At 51.2% G+C, this 20330-nt stretch overlaps 1 protein-coding gene across 4 annotated transcripts in view; it reads left to right on the forward strand.

The window, feature by feature from the left end:
* Window positions 1-653: 653 nt before the first annotated feature.
* Window positions 654-20330, forward strand: part of POU2F3 (POU class 2 homeobox 3) — an 82651-nt gene continuing 62974 nt past the window's right edge. For 2 of the 4 annotated variants that reach the window (XM_011926969.1, XM_011926967.1), the window contains exons 1-2: window positions 714-825; window positions 6894-6962. Coding sequence is in view for 1 of the 4 variants with exons in the window: in XM_011926965.1 (XP_011782355.1) it covers window positions 798-825; window positions 6894-6962 (97 nt within the window). In the remaining 3 variants the exon portion in view is untranslated. Of the gene's footprint in view, window positions 826-6893; window positions 6963-20330 lie in introns of all 4 variants that reach the window. The other 2 variants (XM_011926965.1, XM_011926966.1) reach the window with 2 other exon arrangements.

Consider the following 20330-nt stretch of genomic DNA (forward strand, 5'->3'; position numbering starts at 1 on the left):
ACCTGGAAACTGTGCTAATAATAAGCCGCACCCCCTCTAAATCCCACAATGCTGTGAGGATGCCATGGGGGCTAGGTGAGCTTGGCCACTTGCTCAGCCTCATAGAGAACCCGATTAGCACCTGCACTGTTTTACAGATGAGTTAAATGAGCTCAGGGAGGTGAAGAACCTTGTCCCAGCCACACTGCTGGTAAGCGGTTGAGAGGTGAGATTCCAAAACCGAATTCTTTCCAGCAGATCCCCGACTTCTCCAAACACTCCAGCTTCTTTGAAGCGCTTACACTTCGGGATCTGTCCAGAAGGAAGCTCGGGCTCAGGCTGGAGAACGCGCCAGGGCTTCCTAAAAAGGGCGAGGAGGACCAGGAGTTCGCGCCACTCCGGGCGCGGTTAGGAGGTGCTGCTAGGCCGGGTTGGAGCAGGCAGGTGTTCCGCAGGATCGAGACCCGCCCCGGCAGCACCCTCGGCCCCCCTCCCCAGGTCCCCAGCTCCATGTATGCAAATCGCTGCTTTGCATGGGCCCGGGGCCAGGCACGGGGCTCCTGCCAGGGGGCGTGGCCGGCGGCCCCCGCCCCGCGCCGCGAGCTCACCTGGGGAGTGTGGCAATCCTGGCGGCGCCGAGTGTTGCCCGGGCCGGAGCAGCGGAGCGCGCGACAGTGGCGGCGACGGCTCCGGCAGCGGCTCCCGCGGTGGCGGCGGCCGGGGACTGGAGGAAGGAGACGCTGGCTTCGCAGGGGGCCCGGCTGGGGCAGTCGCGAGGGACCTGGGGGGGCGCTGGCTTTGGCCCCACCTGGGGCAGGATGGTGAATCTGGAGTCCATGCACACAGGTGAGGGGCGGAGGGAATGAGCTCTGACAGGTGTCACTGCGTGTGGGCAGGGGTGAAGGAGAGGGACAGCGTTCTGGTCGGGGAGGGGGGGCTTGTTTCCCAGCGGCCAGGAGAGGGCGGTGTGGATAGCGGGTTGTCCTGGGGTGGGTGCCGGTCAGTGTTTGCAGACTAAAGGGAGGGGATCTGGGATAAGAAACCCTGGAAAAGAAAAAGGGTGGGGGCTGGTGGAGGACGGGAGGGCTTCGAAGTCCCCGGTCTGGGGAGTGGCAGTCGTGTGGGACGTCGGTGTGCTGAACTGTCATAGTCTCAGGAGGCTGCAGGGATGGGTGGTTCACTCATCCAGTCAGGGGTGTGGACCTGGTAGTGCCTAAGTGAGGGAAATGTGTATGTCCACATGCCGGGTGCTGGTGTCTGGGCATATGTGTGAAATAGAGGCAAAGCGGACATTTATGTGGTTGGGGGGCTTAGGAGAAGTGGGTGAGGTAGGGCAATTACAGAGGTGCCCCTGGGGCAGGGGCCATACCCCATGTGTTTGAGAGGGAATGGTGACAGACACATCCTCTAGGTTCCATGTCCCATGCCTTCCTTCCCTAAGGGGTGGAAATCTAGGAGATGCAAATGCTTTGGCGGGAGTCAGGCTTCCCTGCATGAATGAATGAGAGGTGGGCATGGAGTGCCTATGCCGCGCCATTCACCTTGCTGTTCCTCCTTCCACAGCTGGGCTAAGGCAGGAGCTGCCAGGCAGCCAGGTTGGGCTTGGCTTGGGGCTTGGTGTTAGGGTGGGCCTTCTGGAGGTCACAGGGCCTGAGCAAAGAACAGGTGAAGAAAGCAGTACCTGACCTGGCCATTTCTAACCTAGCAACTTACTCTCAAAGCGGGCAGGACCCAGTGATCTTTCTTTAGGATTTGGGGGCTGTTGATGGAAATGTTGTTACCTGGTCTCCTTTCTGGGAGAGTAGGGAGGAGGCAATTCTCCAGACCCACCCCAAGGAGCAGAGCAGGTCTGAGGCCTCCCCAGCCTGAAAACAAGCATCAGTGAGTGCCTGGAGGGAGGGACCTTGAGTGCCCAGTTCCCCAGATGCTGTTTCCCGGCAGGGCTGAGTGAGAGGCAGGCTGGCAGTGAGATGTTGGCGCTGAGTGGCTCCCCAGGACGTGCCAGAAGGGCTAGGTGAGGCGGAAGAAACCATCCAACTGGGTGTCATCCAGAGTCTGAGGAAAATCTGTTTCTAAACTGGGCATACCTCGGGCAGATCCCGGGTAGGTGCTCTCCCCTTCGCTTCCCGCAGAGAAGGCCAGGGTTTGAATGGGAGCAAGGCTCTTCAGAAAGGTGGGCTTAGCAGTGGATGGGAGGTTTTTTAGCATCAAGATCACAGACTTCCTGGGGGTTTTCCACCTGCTTGTCTACTGGAGGCTCCCATTCTGCAGAAGTGGGAGGAGGTGGGACAGTTGGGACCCATCAGGGAGGCAGCCTGGGGCCTCAGAGGATAGAGCAGAGAGCAGAGAGCACCAGAGGATGAGGTGGAGAGAGGGCCCAGCCCCCTATGCCTTCCCCGGGAGTGAGCTCTTGGCTGATGCTTCTCAGAAGCCCAGACACCTTCTCCACCCTGTCCCTGTGAGCAGGGATTCCCAACACATGGGGGGGACTGAGCTCAACCCCAGGTGGGGCGACTCCTCAAGGCGGGGTCTCCACATAACTGGGGTAGATTCCCCAATTCATCTCTCTCCATTTGCCTGTTCCCTCCCCAGCCCACTCCCCGCTCAGGGCTACCTGGCCTCGCTGTGCAGCTTCTGGGTCTTGGCCCCTCTGTAGTGTCTGAGGGTTCCCCTTCAGTGGCACCTCCAGAGGTCTCTGAGTTTGGGACTTTCTGTCCCGTCTCTCTGACTGGGTCTCTATTGGACGGCTGTCTTTGCTGGGTCCTCCTGGTGGCCTTTATGGTTCAAGATCTTCTTTGTAGGGTCTTGCAGTGTGCACCCTGCTGTGGGGTCTGTGGAGGAGATTGCTCTTCCCTCTGTGGAATATCTCATGATGCGTCCCTCTTTAGGGTCCCTTAGTCCAGGATCCTCTTTGGGAAATGTGGTCCCTTTTGAGTCCCATTTTCCCCTGCCACGGTAATCCTACATCCTACTGACCTTGATTCCCAGCACTTCTCCTGTGAATTCCCAGGGCTGGGCCCTTGGGGTCTCCTCCTTAATTGATTTACTGGAGGAGTTTGGATGGAGGAAGGAGGAGGAACAGGAGCACACAAACTAGAGCATAGGCTTGCTCCCAGGTCCCCCACTCTAAAGGCTCCACTCACACTGGGGCCAGCCCGAGTCAACCCCATTGTCTTGCTCTGATAACCTGGGTATGAGCCATGATTCAGGTCTGTCTGGAGCCTTCGCGCCTTGTACTTTATAGAACATCTCTCACCTGGAAGCACAAAGACCTGAGCAGGCAGAAGGTCACGAGACACAAGGCCTCCGCAGCAAGGAAGGGCACCCTGCTCCCTGACAAAAAACAGGCAGAGAAGTAGGCCAGAGGCGGCCAGCTAGGGAGGCAGATAAGAGACAAAGGAAAGCAGTGGGAAGCCAGCTGGCGGGGGCACACCTGGTTTGCCCCAGGTGTCTCTTTCTCTGCCTTTCTCCTCACTGTGGGCTGTTCCCCACCAAGGTTGGGAAAGAGGGGCTGAGGCTCACGGACGGGTGCCAGTTGGAGCTCAGGAATAGCATTTGGGTTGGAAGGCCTGATGGTGGGACTGAGAAGAAATGAGAGAAGTCTCCTCTGGTGGAGAGTTGGAGCCTTGGCTGGCTCAGAAGTGGGGCTGGTGGGTCCTTTGAAGTCTCCCAGTGGAAGCGCCACCATCAGCAGGTATGTGAGGGAGGAGCCAGAGGGAGCTCCCGTCCTTCCGAGAACATGAAGATGGATGCTAGGAGAGAGATGGCTTCTGCTTTCCCAGAGTAGCCTGGTCCCAGGAGGTCCAGGACCCTCAGCCTGCAGCCTGGGGGGAACGCTGCCTCTCGAGCTTTCCTCCCAGGGGTTCACAGATGTCTAAGGAGGGGCCGCTCCTGGACAAGCCAAGATTAACTTCAGGGTGTGATGGTGCTGAGTGGGGCAGGTGAGGGTCTGCAGCTGGTGTCTGGGCTCTTACACAGAGAAGCTGAGCCTCCCCAGGGAAGGGAGTGATGGCAAGGAGCCTACTCAGTCTCTGGCTGAGATAACACAGAGGAGCCTGGCCCCACCCCACACCTCTCTCACTCACCCCGGCAAGTGCTGTCCGACAGGTGAAGGGTTACAGCGTCTGAGGGAGTTTCGGTGTTGGCCCATTTTTAGGCTGAGACCCAAAAGCTCGTCCCTCCCATCAGCCTGAGCCTCCTACCCAACTGGAACCGGTTCTCAGTGTCTTAGCATCCTATGGAACTCAAGAAGAGGCTTGACAGGTCATCTCACCCTCCCCCTCCAATCCTGAAGTGCCACCTTGTTGCTCCCATAATGAATACATCAGATGAATAGACATCATGGCAGATGAGGAGGGGAGGGGGTTGATGCCTTTAAAAGTTACTTTTTAGACATGATTAAGACTAAAGTTTAGGGTAACTTAAAGGATGAATGAGAGCTTCTGTGTGTATTTGATGAAGGTGATGCGGAGAATGGGTGTTGGAGGAGAATTTGGGTTCTAGGCATAAGATTACAGTTTAGCTAAAGAATTACCTTCATAAATGTCAGGAGTTTGAAATCAGTTGATTCAGAGACTCTGGTCATCCTCCCAGCATCACTGCCTCTTAACTTTTTCCTATCCTCATGAACACTTTTTCTATGAAGTTAGAATTTGGAGAATCCTAATGGTTTCCCAGATTAAGGACAAATTACAATGGTGGCTGAGACAGAAGACCAAAGCTATTCCTTGTAACGGGGCAAGGGGTTAATGGAGGGGCATGAGAAGAAGGCAGGAAGGGAAGGGGACTAGCACCTAAGCCTGCGTGTCTGTTTAATTAGTTCATTTATTAGGTGCTTACTTTGTGCCTGAACTGCTTTCCTGGCAGTTTTCATTCAGTATTTCATTTAATCCTCACAAAAACCCTGGGAAGTGTGTATCATTATTCTCATTTTCAGGTGAGAAAATTCACATTTGAATATGTGGCTAGGGTCCCCCAGCTAGTTAGTGATAGTGCTGAGATTAATCCACGTTTATCTGATGCCAAATCCCATGCCCTGAATCCTGGTGCTGATGAAGCAAATTGAAACCACCAGTGAGGTGATCTTTCTCTGCACCTTTCCAGCAGTCTCTGACTCAGGGCCACTTCTCAGCACTGTTGAAGAACCCCCATGGTGAAGTGTGAGCTGGGCAGATCTGCGTTAGGCAATGCCCAGCTCCAGGTGGATAGTACTTAACGGGTGGGACAGGGGAGCCCGTTTCCCCATTGGAACAGAAGGCCAGTGGCAGCAGAAGCCCTTTGCAAACATGTCTGGGTGGTCTACAGTAGTTATTCTGCATATTCATGCATGGCAAACTATACAGAGAGTTTGAGACTGCAGCAGGGCGGATCGAGGTGAGGCTCAAGAAATGCCTCCCTAAATGCCGTGCACTAGGAGGTGGCGGGGTGGGGTAAGGTGGCAGGTCTTAGAGCTCTGTGACTGACCACAGAGTGCAGTGTAGATTGTCTGGGGAGGGTTCCATGGAGCTCTGAGTGCTTACCTTGGAGTCTTCCCTCAATTTGGCTGGTCTTGAAAAACTCCTTAAACCACAGTGACTCCTTACTTTCTCCCCTACTTCTGGGGTATTCTAGGCTCTAAATCTTTGGATCCCCCATCTCTGGCTTGTTTTGGCATCAAAGCTGCCACACTCCGGAGGTGGTGTCCACCTCAGCCGAGCCGCACACATTATTCCTCACACACACAAAAAAGGAAAAGTAGGTTTTCTCCCCTATTTCCGTGGGGCACAGGTCTACCCTTTTTCCTCATCCTGATCATCTCCAGACCTGGGCGTCCAGACTGCCAACTGCCTGATTACCTGATGCAAATTAAGACTGCCTGCTTGACTGGGATTGGCTGGGGAGCCAAGTATGCAAATTGGCTTGCCAAGACTTTATCTGGTTCGAAAGAGTTAAAGTGCTGCCCCAGAGAAGGGGGAGTGCGGGGGTCAACATGATTTGAATAAAATATTCTTCTGTCTTTAAGGCTTCAGTCTTTGGGTGGTTTAATAAGGAGAGGAGCAGAGAGAGAGTGAGTTGGTTCAAAGTTGCCTCTTTTCTTCCCCCTGCTAACCCCAAGAGGAGACTTAGGGGACTCCCACATAGGTGGTGGCAGCTGTCTGTTAAGGGTAAATGCTTAATTTATTGAAGTGAAGCAGGGCAGAGACGCTGGACCAGCAGGACTCCGGGACTGAGCCAGGGGCTTGGTGTAGGTATTCTCTTTCTGTGGGGCACTGACCCGCTGCCATCCCTTTCTCACTGAGCCAGTTGAAGGAGTAGGAGAGAAGGTAAGGATCCCCGAAGGACAGGATCTCCAAGGAGGACAACACAGGAGCTAGGGCTTGATCCCCAGACAGTGGGCTGACCTCTGAGACCAGAGAGCCCAGGCAGGACCTGGGAAGAAAGGTGAGAAGGGCGAACCTTGGTTTAAGGGCACTTTTACCTTCCAGGATGGGGTTATTAAGGGAAACAGAGCTGGGGAGGCAGGCGGGGAGGGATAATTCTTTCACTATTTAAAAATAAAATAAATTCTTCAGATCCCAAAGGAAACGAGTGTTGGAAATGGGAAGTGTCCCCTCCACCCCCTTGTTAAATTTTTACCAACTGAGTCCTGGTGATAGAAGCAAGTGGCCATGAATGATGCAAAAGGTGAGAGACCCTGCAGTGGCACCGGGGAAAGGGGAAGAGAAAGGCAAGGAGAGGAGGCGAGCATGGGAGGAGGGGATCCGTGCCCCCAAGCTTATGAATATTCTAATGGTTGTATGTTCGGGAATCAGGAATTTGAAAGTCTGATGGTTGTTGTAATTACACATTCATCTTTGCTATTTAGTTAAAGCCACATATGTCATAGCAAGAAAAATTGTGACCTGTTATTAAAATCAGTTGTGTTTTCCCTGCAGATATCAAGATGAGTGGGGATGTAGCTGATTCCACGGATGCTCGCAACACTCTCAGCCAGGTGGAGCCAGGTAAGGGTCTTCTCTTCTAGCGGGATGGAGCGGGAATGCAGGGGGTGGGGGGAAGAGAGTTGTTGGGAATTGTTGAACAACTGGTATCTCTTCTTGCTTGGTCTTTCAGCCATCCAGACCCTAAAGCTTGGTCTTAGGAACTAAGTGAATTCCCTGAGGACATGGGATATGATTCTGGAGCCTTTGAACAGTAGATATTGGTCCACAGTGGAATAAAACCTCTGGAACTAGGCTAGGAAGAGACCAGATACTTTAAAACAGAACAAAACCAAAAAGGTTCGGGAGCAGCTGTGTTCCCAACTGCTGTGACTGGCAGAGGCAGAACCTGTCTGTCTTAGATGGGAACCAGGGCCTTTTAGCCCCAGATACCTCGATAGTGCTCCTCAAGGCACTAACCAAAGAGGCCTGTGTACAAATGTTACTCTTCCAAATAATGTGCATGTGGGTGGCAAATAGGCTCAGAGAGGAAGACTTGGTGCCTGGAGATGACTTTGCTTTGTAAAGAAGAGAAAGGATGTCAGTAGTCCCAGCTAGTCAGCAGGCCAAGGTGGGAGGATTCCTTGAGCCTAGGAGTTTGAGGCTGGACCATGTCAAAAAAAAAGGTGAGAGGAACAAAGAAGAATTATAAAAGAAAGTTTCATAGCTCTCTATTTTTACCTCCATAGTCCAAGCCTTGCTTTGAAAGCTCCATATAATTAAAAAGAACTTAAAGATGAGTATAAATTGTAACACCACCAAATAACTTTAATAGCATTCCAACCAGACCTCAATTAGTCTTTCATCTGGATCATTAGAGACATAGAAATTAGAAGTGGAAGAGAATCAATGTCCCCCAGAGCTAAAATCTTTTTCAAATCTTTTAGAGCAGTCTAGTTCCATTCTTGAAGCTATGAGATGCTTGTCAGGGACAAGATAATTCGGGGTCTTGGTGGGGAGAGCATCCACAGTATGCATTTGCCATAAACTTTTCTGCTTCCCAGTTTAATACTGAAACAGTGTTTCCTTGCACAGGTAGCAATACACATCAAACTACAATCTTTCTATTTTGCTGTGCATATGTACAGAGGCAGCTAGACCAAGGAGAATGTGAGCCAGTCACACTTACGTTTCAATTGATTATTTAGCAGAGTATCTTTTACTAAGGGTCTGTGGAGAGGGGCACCTGTTCTTCCCAGTTGAGAAGAAGATTCCCTTTTATCTCAAAAACCTAAGCAAGACTTTAAACTTAGTTCAGCTACGGAGTGATAGATACAGTCCCCACACTGACACCCTTCCCTAGAGAAAAATCAGCCCAGGAGCCATGATCCAGAGAAGCTGGATTGCCCTTTTGTAGAAGCAGGCTGACTGGAGCCAACTCTGTTTACCTGGGGCCCATTGCCCAGGTGTGTGGGGACACAGCTAAGGGAGTGTCCACATGGGACGAAGACCACACCTAACCAGCTTGCACTGGTGTTCTGTTACTGTGACCAAGTCAGGGTAATAGTGTTAGGAGTGAGAATGAGCCACACAGAACCCTGAAAGAGGAGCCAGGAAAGGGAGGGAGTTCAGATCCTGTTGGGGCTTAGGAAGGTAAGTGTGTTATGGTCAATCTGAGCAAATTCTGACTTCCTATCTGGGAGCTATATATAAAGTAGGTTAAGAGAGAAAGAATCCAGACATCGACTAAGACCTTCAGAATCTGTCTCTTATCCAGGGATACCGCCAATTCAATATATGACCTTAGACCAGCCACTTTGCCTCCCTAGGAGATAGGAACGGATGACCTTTGAAGAGTATGGATCTAGAATCAAACAGACCTGGGATAAAATTTGCAGCTCCACTGCTTACTGGCTGCATGACCTGAAAATTTATCCTTGTCCTTTTTGTAAAGGGAGAAAATTAATGCCCAACTTAGATAGTGGGTTGAGAGTTATTTGAGATGGTGTCTCAATTCCTTAGAACAGTGCTTGGCACATGGCAGCTGTGATCATCATTAAGATTCTGGAATATACAGATGGGCTTCGCTGCTGAGTATTTCTGGATCATTCCCCGCTTTACTCAGGCCAGTGCGTCAGCCTGGAAGGTTGGCTTGCTCCCTTCACCATTTAGGAAAGGATTCTGCACAGGTGCCTGTTCAGCTCCAAGGAGCCCGTGATGTCTGGAACTTTACTACCACCAGTAGATCTCTCACTTCAGGGCTCCTGGCTGGTAGCATCAATACTTAGGTGATCTTCAAATTACTGCATGTGTTTAAGGGCAAGAAGAAAGAGGTGGCTAATTAAAGTAACCAAACTTCCTGGAAAGTCGTTCTGACTCATTTTTTTTTTACAGAAGAAAGCTTATTATGAGTCACAATGGTTACCAACTTGGTTTAATGGCTTCCTTTGGATTTTAAAAGGCAGATTCACCTTCTTAGTAGTGCATGAATTAAGGGGTGGTTTGTCTCTGGGTTATAAAGGAACTATAAACAAAGGTGAGTTAGAAAGCCTCGGCTCCTTGAAAGCACCCCCTTTGCTGTGTGAAATCCCTAAGGGGTACTGGGGGTAGGAACTGGGAAAGGGAGGTAAATTTCCCCATCTGCACTGGTCAGGAGTGCCCAGGAGAGCATTCTCAGGGCCGGACACAGACCTCGGCTGGTGGAGACCTGGCCGGGTGGCACATCTTTTCCTTTCTTTGGCCTGTGAGGAAGCCAAGGCATAGACGAAGAATAAGCTGCCCGAGAGCTCAGAATGTCTTTGCAGCAGCACAAGGGACCAGCCAAAGCTCAGAGCCCCTGTTCGGTCCTCTTTCCTCTTTCTAGATTTCTGAACTATCCGCTTTTCTGTCCTTCCTACCTATCGCTTCCTTAACTGTTGTTACTTTTCCTCCATTTCTTTTTTTGAGACGGGTTCTCCCTCTGCCGCCCAGGCTGGAGTGCAGTGGTACAGTCGTGGCCACTGCAGCCTCGAACTCCCGGCTCAAGGGATTCTCCTGCCTCTGCCTGCCAAGTAGCTGGGACTACAGGCATGAGCCACCGCGCTGGGACTTTTCTCCACTCTTGAGGCTGATAACAATTTTTTTCTGTTCTCATTTAGGTGGTGGATGAGAATATAGCCTTACCCACATTTCAAAAGCCCCCAGGTCTGTAACTGACAACCCCCAAGTACAGATGTGGCTAACCCTGTGACTTTTGACCATGCTGGTCACATCATTGCCTCAATCACAAAGCAGGAAAGAACAGAGGGTCAGGAAGAAGGAGGGAGAGATCATAACATTCACAGAGCCTCCTCCCACAGCAGGCACATGTAGGCAACTTTATTTACAGCATCTCATTTAATTCTGACAATAAGGCTATGAGATAGAGACACGATTAACCCCATTTTCATTGATGAGGAAACCGCAGCTCAGAGTGAGAAACTGACTTACCCAATTTCACACAGCTTATAGCCAGAAATCAAACTTGGCCTTGTCTGACTCTATCAGACTCTTATCCTGGGTCTGCCATTAACTCCCTGCATATTATCTTGGCAAGCGTTTCCCCACGTGGACCTTTATTTTCCTCCCCACAGAGTCGGGGTTTGGACTAGATAATCTCTAAGGGCTGAATTTTAAAGGATGTGTGCACAGTTCTGCTTTTTCACAATTCTTTCCATCTGTTTCCGGATCTTGCATTTTTGTGCAGGTTTCCTCAGTTCTGAGCTCTCTCTCTCTCTCTCCATCATTTTTTCTGGTTTTCTCCCCATTCCTTTCTTTCCAGCTTCCCTTTCAGTCCTTTCGCCTCTGACACCCTCAGCTGTCTTCTCTGTTTGGGCTCTGATCCTCTTCTCTGACTTAGCTTGTAGTTGTATAACCGACATCTTTGGAGGATGACTTGGTGGCAGATCCTGGGCTCAGATGAAGAGCACCCCTGTCCTCAAGGAGTTGTCCTTCTAGTACAGGAATTCATGACTGCCTGGATAACAGTGACAACATATGTCTGTAAGGGTGTTCTCAAATACTTCATGCATTTGGCCTTTACAACAACTCTATGAGAGTAAGTACTATTAGACCACTTCACAGATGGAGAAATGGAAGCTGGTGATGAGAAAGAACCTTAGCTACTTTTCCCAAGTTCGCATACCTAGAAAATGACAGAACTAAGCCTGAGTCTTTCTAGTGCCTTTCTACCTAAAGATGGTGGTAGGAAGACTGGGAGTCAATGTGGAGAACCAGGGACAGAGGACATAAGACAATGGTAACTATCCGGGCACGGTGGCTCATGCCTGTAATCCCAGCACTTTGGAAGGCCAAGGCAGGCGAATCACTTGAGGTCAGGAGTTCAAGACCAACCTGGTCAACATGGTGAAACCCCATCTCTACTAAAAATACACAAATTAGCCAGGCATGATGGTACGTGCCTGTAATCCCAGCTACTCGGGAGGCTGAGGCAGGAGAATCACTTGAACCCAGGAGGCAGAGGTTGCAGTGAGCCGAGATGGCGCCGCTGCACTCCAGCCTGGGCAACAGAACGAGAGTTGGTCTCAAAAAAAAGACAAGACAATGGTAGTAAAATTATGGAGGATGGCACAGAGGGGCCAGAGGGGAGCCAAGTCCCCACCAACTCCCCACCCCCATAACCCTTAGGCTCAGTTGTCATTTGGCAGGGGTAGGGCTGGTGTGGGGCTTCAAGCCCAGATGACTATAGGGCAAGTACCTTGGCACTTTTGCTCTGCTTAGAGATCTGTGAAGGAAAGACTCCAAGAGGGAAGCCCAGGGGAAAAAGGGGGAAGCTAGAGATGAGGGAGGGGACTGGGCTTTGTCAGCCCTTCCTGTTGCCCTTCCTCCCTGGCCTCCACTGTCTTGTCTATGAGGAGGAATGACTAACATCAGCCCCACCCTGCAGAAGGACCTCAGAGGCGAGTCAGCTGTTTGGGGACCCTTTGCAGAAAGTCTCCCCACCTGACCCTGGGGATCTTCAGCATGGCTTTCAGAAGGCACGGACGTGATTTTAGAGGGAAGCACAACTGAGGCACAGGAGGGTAGTGATTCTCATAAGGTCCCAAAGAAAGAATGAGACCCTGCTGCCTCCCCAAGAAAACAAGCTGGAAATGGCAGCTGAGAGGTAAGGTTCCTGGTAGGAATGGGCAGAAGACTTTTAGGGGTGAGTGTGATTTTTCAGTCCAAATATTAATAAAACTATTCTTAAAATGGCAGAGAGGACAGGAGAAATCTAGGAAGTACCTGACAACCATTTTTATTTATTTTATTCTTTCAGGACAGGGTCTCGGCCAGGCGCAGTGGCTCACGCCTGTAATCCCAGCACTTTGGGAGGCCGAGGTGGGTGGATCATGAGGTCAGGACTTCAAGATCAGCGTGGCCAAGATGGTGAAACCCTGTCTCCACTAAAAATACAAAAAATTAGCTGGATGTGGTGGCAGGCACCTGAAATCCCAGCTACTCAGGGGACTGAGGCAGGAGAATTGCTTGAACCCAAGAGGCGGAAGTTGCAGTGAGCCGAGATCGCGCCACTGCACTCCAGCCTGGGAGACAGAGCAAAACTCTATTTAAAAAAAAAAAAAAAAAAGACAGAGTCTCACTCTGTCACCTACACTAGAGTATGGTAGGGTGATCACAGCTCCCCACAACCTTGAACTCCTATGCTCAAGTGATCCTCCTGTCTCAGCCTCTGGAGTAACTGGGTCTACAGGTGTGCACCACTACGCCTAATTTTTAAAAATTATCTCTTTGTAGAGCCGGGATCTTGCTATGTTGCCCAAGCTGGTCTCGAACTCCTGGCCTGAAGCAATCCTCCCACCATGGCCTCCCAAAATTCTGAGATTACATGTGTGAGCCACCATGCCCAGCTGACAACCATCTCTAGATGAAGCACATGTGTGAGCATGTGTGCACGCATGCGCACACACACATACACAGACACTCCCTCCCTTTTTATGATTAAATGACAGAGCAAGTCTGAACTGTATTTGGGTGATGGTGTGCAATTTTCAAAGTCCATCATTAAGTCCTGCATGCACTTGTGCCCAGGACTTGAATTTCCTCATCGTAATAGAAGGAGGTGGGTAGTGCAGGAATAAAATGAAGCGGTGGGCTAGGTGGCCTTTAGGGTCTGCACCTCTGTCTGTACTGGCTTCATCCCTCACCTGTCTGGAAGAGAGGAATGAAACCGTAGCCCCCCAGACATCGAGGGGGTCCTGATATTCCTGCTATGAATTCCTGAGAGGACATCTTGTCCATGTCTCTCTCTTCTTTTGGAGACATTTCAAACCCATCCCTGGAAAATGAGAGAAGCTACTTTCTTAGAGACTTATTTTTTGTCTATTTTATATCTCTAAGAAAACCAATCCCACATTTTCTCTTGGCTGCCTTTTCTTTTCTTTTCTTTTCTTTTTTTTTTTTTTTGACAGAGCCTTGCTCTGTTGCCCAGGCTGGAGTACAGTGGCATGATCTCAGCTCACTGCAACCTCTGCCTCCCGGGTTCAAGCAATTCTCCTGCCTCAGCCTCCCGAGTAGCTGAGATTATAGGGTGTGTGCCACACACCCAGCTAATTTTTTGTATTTTTAGTAGAGACAGGGTTTCATCATTTTGGCCAGGCTGGTCTTGAACTCCTGACCTCATGATCCACCCTCCTTGGCCTCCCAAAGTGCTGGGATTACAGGCGTGAGCCACTGTGCCTGGCCTTGGCTGCCTATTACTACAGGATGCCATCCTCAGTGCCGGGAAGTCCTTTCTTATCTCTCACCTAAGACCCTCATGCTGCTGCATAAGCCCATACCTCTTGTTCTGCCTTTTTTTTTTTTTAGATGGAGTCTTGCTTTGTTGCCCAGGCTGGAGTACAATGGCATGATCTCGGCTCACTGCAACCTCCGCCTCCCAGGTTTAAGTGATTCTCCTGCCTCAGCCTCCTCAGTAGCTGGGATTACAGGCGCCTACCACTATGCCCGGCTAATTTTTGTATTTTTAGTAGAGATGGGGTTTCACCATGTTGGCCAGGCTGGTCTCAAACTCCTAACCTCAAGTGATCCATCCGCATCGGCCTCCCAAAGTGCTGGGATTACAAGCGTGAGCCTCCGTACCTGGCCTTGTTCTGCCCTTCTCAGAGTGGCTCCCACTCCACCTTGTTTCTCCTTTCTGTGACAGGGAAATTAGTAGGTACTGATCCACCACTCAGCCTTAGACTGTGGCTCCATGTGCCAGAGATAGCAGGAGAACAGCCTGTGGTGCCAGGAGTTGCTTCTCTGCCTCCAGCACTCATAGAACTTTATCCAATAAAACAGCCACAGCAGCAGCTCACATGTGTACCATGACTTACAACTATAGACACTTTCTCATCCATAGATTCCCCAGCCAACACCCAGGACTAGGGTAAGCAGAGGGGGCAGGATTGTATGGTTCAGATGAGCCATGAGGAGCTGGGCTAGCCCTGCCCGGCACCAGTCCCTCTTCCTCTTGGAGATCTCCTTAAGGAAATGGTCACCCCTTGACCCCTGTTGCCACCTTTGCAGCCCCCAGTAGAACATGGACTCCTTTTCTGTCCAACGTAAAAGGGGAAAAAGGAGAGGGAGCCTGGTGCGGGAGGCATCCATGAGCCATCTTTTATCACCCAGAGTTCCCTTGGTTTGTGTGTAGTTGTTCCTTAGAGCACTACTTCTCAAACAGTCTGGGAGGAGGACCAGTGTTTGTATTTCCAGCCTGTCACAGACAAGTACCCAGACCTACTGTGCTGTGCCCAACAGCATGCAGCTTGCACTTACCATGCGTACTCAACAGCACCCAAATGGGCTCACACACAATTCAGCTGGAGGCCCACTGATGGAGTGCCTAGATGTGCTATTAACATTTCTAATTTTTTTTTTTTTTTTTTTTTTTTAAGATGGAGTCTCACTCTGTCACCCAGGCTGGACTGCAGTGGCACGATCTTGGCTCACTGCAACCTCCACCTCCTGGGCTCAAGCAATTCTCCTGCCTTAGCCTCCCATGTAGCTGGGACTACAGGCATGTGCTACCATGCCTGGCTAATTTTTGTATTTTTAGTGGAGATGGAATTTCACCATGTTGGCCAGGCTGGTCTCGAACTCCTGACCTCAGGTGATCCGCCCACCTCAGCCTCCCAAAGTGCTGGGATTACAGGTGTGAGCCACCGCACCCAGCCAACATTTCTAACTTCTTATAATCACTGTTTGTCTATATCTGGTCCCGGACCTCCACAGTGCACAGACCAGCTTTGGTCGTAGCCAGACTCTGTCGCCCGGACTGGAGTGCAGTGGCCGGATCTCAGCTCACTGCAAGCTCCGCCTCCCGGGTTTACGCCATTCTCCTGCCTCAGCCTCCTGAGTAGCTGGGACTACAGGCGCCCGCCACCTCTCCCGGCTAGTTTTTTTTTTTTGTATTTTTTAGTAGAGACGGGGTTTCACCGTGTTAGCCGGGATGGTCTTGATCTTCTGACCTCGTGATCCGCCCGTCTCGGCCTCCCAAAGTGCTGGGATTACAGGCTTGAGCCACCGCGCCCGGCCCGTTGCGGGGACTTTCTACCTAAAGATGGTGGTAGGAAGACTGGGAGTCAACGTGGAGAACCAGGGACAGGGGACATAAGACAATGGTAGCTGTCCGGGCGCGGTGGCTCATGCCTTGCGGTGCACTACCTTAGTGGAGTTTGTGTTGTGTATTAGAAAGTCTCTTTCCTGTGGCCTCTGTGAGCAATGCTCCACCTGACCCTGGTACATCTTCTTATGACCTCCTTACCATTCCTCTCACTCCCTCCCTGGAGATGTTGGGGGATGATGATGGGGAACTCAGCAGGAGAGGGAGGTCCCAGTCTGTCCCTTGCTGGCCGGGGTAGCATAATACCCACCTACCCTGCAGACTGGAAGACGGAGCAGCATCCAGAGACTCAGGCCACTGCAGCTTTCTGGGCCTCAACCCTTCACTAAGGCACCCAAAATTGCAGACTCCCCCAGCTCCAAGCTGGGAGTAAGTCCTTTTAGTACCTTGGGTTCACCTTCCTCCCCCAGAAACGATTAGGGCAATGAACACCTGAGTGTGGAAAAGTCCTGAAAAAGTGGAAAAAGAATTTAGAAAGAAATGAGCAACCAAATTGGAACAAGTCTTAGGGCCTTGAGGAGCAGCCAGAACCCAGGCAACTGACGTGCAGCTACAGTCTGTCCCAACCCAGCCCCCAAGCACCTGCATAGACAGACAGACATACATTTCAGACCCCAGAGTGTGGGGTGCACCTGGAGGCAGTCTCTTTGCTGGTCGAGTTTGTTCTTTCAAGGCAGAATTGGGTCCTTGAGGAAGTTTGTGAAACTACAGGAGTTGCAGAGGAGATGACAAGTTGGAGTTTGGGGCCAGCATTTGTCATACGTCTGTGGAGACCACTCCCCCCCGAAGGACTGGCGCAGGATGACCCACCCCTAGGACTGTCTAGGAGGCAAAGAAGTGGAACACGGAAAGGGAGGAGCCCCTCCTCTCATCCCCACTCCCCACAGGCTTTGATTTGGAGGAAGAGGGCCAGAGTCGAGCTGAGAGTACTTAAAGGGAAAGCGTCATGAGGTCACCCCAGCAGGGGCTTCTGGGGTTCTCCCACATTGGAGCCTGGGGGTCTGGCAGGACAGGGCAGGATGTGTGACCAGAGCCCTCATAAGTGGCTAGGTTTCGTTCCTATGGGCTTCAGACACCAAGAGTTCAAAGTGCCCATCTGGGCCCTCCCTGGACTGGTGAGCTTGCTGGTGGGCGCTTCTGGGGTAACAGCAGATCCCTGGGAGACTCAGGGAGGGCAGGCCTTTGTGCCAAGCCAGGAGCATGGGAAACAGCTGCAGGCATCTCCCAAAAGCATCAGTGCTGTTGTTGACTCAAAAAATAATAGGTGTTCATTTGCATGGCATTTTACATACAGGTTCCACGCACTGCCTTTCATCTCCTACCACTGGCACCACCAAAGCCCCCCATGTGTCTCCTTTCCTGCCTGCCACCTCTGGGGGCCTCATGGTCTCCCCCAGACTCTCCCAGTCTTCCCCACCACAGCCTAGCCCACCCTTGGCTTAGCCCAGCCAGAAAAACCAGCGGTTGGCCTTGCCTGGGTGTGCCCAGTCCAGGTTTGTAAGACAGGCGTGGGCCGGTAGCCTGGCATATCTGGACCCCAATGGGCACCTCAGCTGGGGACATTCCACCTGCCCCAGTAGGGGGCTTGCCTTGCCTTCAGCTGCTTGGGCTGGAAAAAGGAACAAAAATCTAAGCCAGAGCCCAGAGAGGTGCGGAAAGGAGAGGAAACTGGGTGGTTGCTATGACGATGGGGTCTCAGCGCCCAATTTGCATAGGGCGATGATTTCCATACTGCAGGGTGAATTTCCATATCCCTGCCTCAAAGCCTGTTGGGGTGGGGAGGGGGAGAGGTCATTTGAAATTCAAATGAGGATGATTAAGGTTTTCTTGAGGAGGGAAGTATGGACAAAAGGGGTTAAGCCTGCTGGCAAATGTCGGCTCCAGGGCTCCAAGTTATCAAAGGGAGGTGTGTACTTGACTGGCTCCCTTCCCACCCCATCTCCACGGGCCCCGGAGAGCTAGGGGTGGTTGGAGGAGTCTGCGCTGGGCTGGGAGTAATAACTTCTGCCTCGCAGGAGAGCCGGCTGGGTCTCTGTCCCTTCCTGCACCTGGGCTCCATTTAGCCCCTCAGTGTCCTGAGGCCATCTGAGTTCATGGGAAGGACCACTGAGTGAGTTCTGGGGCTGAGTTCATGCCTTCCTCCCTCTGGTGACCTTGGATGGATCATCTCAGGTTGTCTCTCAGCGAGACTGGGGAATAATCCCTGCACTTTCTCGTTTGACCAAGGAAGTGTGAGGACAGATGGATTCTGGACTCATCTTTATCACGAACCTGCGACCTCACCTGAGTTACCGTCCCTCTTTGGGCCCGAGTTTGTGCATAAGATGAAGGGTCTGAATCTGAGGGTCTCTAAAACAACTTCCAGCTGAGATGCTGGGATCTGTGAACACACTCTAATCCTTTCACACATCAGTTAGTATTTGTAAGGCTCTTTGAGCAGTGTGAATTACTGCACCCCTGAGTGTCTCTAATGTGTTAAGAAGGGCTCCTCTGCTCTGACACTGGGGTAGTTACTTAAAGGCTATCTGCTCAGTTTCTTCCTTTATAAAACAGGGGTAATGATAGTCTCTACCTCATAGTGCTGCTGTGAGGATTACACGAGTCAACATTTGTAAGGCACTTAGAAGAGCGCCTGCCGGATGATAATGCTATTTGCTATTATCAGTATCAGGAGGACAAAGTGTCCACAGGGTGGGTGCTGTGACCACCAGCCACTCCAGGGAGCCTCAGTTAGGAATATGGCCTGTTTCCCAGGAAGGCTTGCCTATGAATTCACTCGTGGTCAGCACACGGTTGTGCCCACACACGTCCAGGACTCTCGAGTCGGAAGCATGCTTCAGTGACTGTCACCCGACAAGAAGCCCACTGTGCCACCCAGGGAGATGCATCTGTCACATTAACCCACTGTGGGCTCCTCGTGTGGATCCTAACTCAAGTTTATCTTTGCTTCTTAGGAAGTAGGAACGTGGCAGGAAGAAGGGGAGGGAGCTGGTGGAAGCACCTCCTCCTCCCAGGACCCAGTGCTAAGAGACGGGGCAGATTCACTGAGACTAGATGTTATAGTTCCAGAAGACCTAAAAGTCCTTTTTTCCCCTTGAGTTTCTGTAGCAACTTCGTATGAGGTTTCATTTGGAGATACCATGGTGTAGTATGGACAGCCTTTGCTGGTAGACAGATGTGGGTTTGAGTCTCTACTCAGTGATTTATTAATCAGTAACCTTAGGCGAGGTAATTAACCATTCTGAGCCTCAAGTTTCCTCATCTGTAAAATGGGGATAATAAGAACACCCACTCATAGGGTAGTTGTGAGGATTAAATACTGTCATGTGTATAAAATGTTTACTACAAAGCTTGGTGCGTTGTAAATGCTCAATAAATGTCAGCTACTAATTAATCCTTATTATTTGAAAACAGTGTTCTGCTGCCAAAATGTTTGAAAATTCTCTGATCTTGTCCTATTTTCCTATTTTATAGGGGAGGAGACCGGGGTCAGAGAAGGGGGATTATTTTCCCAAGGTCACAGCGGGAGTTCAAGACCCATGTTACCTTAGGACCCTTTCCCTGCCCCCGAAACAGGTCCTCTGTCCTTTGCTTTTGTTCTGTTCCATTCTGCTCTTTTGTTCTTTCCTCGGACAAAGCTTCCCCTCTCCCTACCACCCTTCCCTCAGAAGTGGCCCAGCACCAGGTGACCTGCTGCTGCTGTATCTCGGGGTCACCATACCCTTCGATTCTCACTTTCAGGGGCTCTCTGTGACCCTGGCCTGGGGTCCCGTGGCTCTAGCCTCTCACTGGCTCCTCCACACGGGTTTTTGCTCTGTTCTCAGGGCCTCTGAGTGCACCTTTCCCCTTCACTCCAGCCCTGGGGACACTGCTCCAGAGAGGAGGGGAGAGTGTGACCCTGGCAGCATCGCACCATGTCATGGAAAGGACATGGTTTCTCCACTCTCTGATAAGCCCTGACCCCGCTGAGCCTCACTTTACTCAGTGGTAACACAGGATTTCTGTAATTCCGGCCCTGCAGACCTCACAGGCAGGGTGAGGATCAAATAAGAAATGGACATGAAAGTATGCTGCAAAAGAAAGAACAACTGCATTTGAACCAGGCATTTTGGTGGCCAGCACATGGACCTTGGGGCCAGAACTTGGAGATCTGAGTTCTTTCTCTCCAGCTGTGGAGCAAATGACCTTGGGCAAGTTACATAACCTCTTCCAGCTTCAGTTTCCTGATGTGTAAGACGCCTTGTGAGGAATGAATGAAATGAGAGTATCTATAGTAGTTTTCAAAAGTGTGAGTTGTTTTACAAATGTGAGATCGCATCTCTAGGTGTAAGCTTTCTCACTCCACACGCACCCCTCTGAGCTGCACTGAGCACATCTTTGTGCCCACGTGAGAGCCAGCGCCCAACCGAATCCTGCGCCTCTGGTAGCTCCCCCTGCTCTTTCGCTCCCTACGCCTTCTCACCCCCACTTTCCTCAGCCTGGGGGAGAGGACTAGGAAAGAGCCCCTTGGACTCTTAACTTATCTTAAACCTCTCTGAGCCCCTTCCTCTGGCAAGGCTGGGGTAGGGCTGGAGTGGTGCTGGTCTGGAATCAATGTCAAAAGAACCCCATGGGCTGTCGTGGACAGAGTCAAGTCTGGGCATTGGAGCTCAGAGATTTTGTCCCTGCATTGCTATTTGCTGGTTGCGTGACCTTTAGCACATGGCTTGTCCTTTCTGGGACTCAGTTTCCTTACCTGTAAATGGTGGGTCCAGAACTAGGAGTCTCTGGTTCCTCTCTAGCACAAAACAGCTCTGATAGAAAAAGAGCGT

The sequence above is a fragment of the Colobus angolensis genome, unplaced genomic scaffold (genome assembly GCF_000951035.1).
Source record: "Colobus angolensis palliatus isolate OR3802 unplaced genomic scaffold, Cang.pa_1.0 Scaffold7, whole genome shotgun sequence".
NCBI lineage: Eukaryota > Metazoa > Chordata > Mammalia > Primates > Cercopithecidae > Colobus > Colobus angolensis.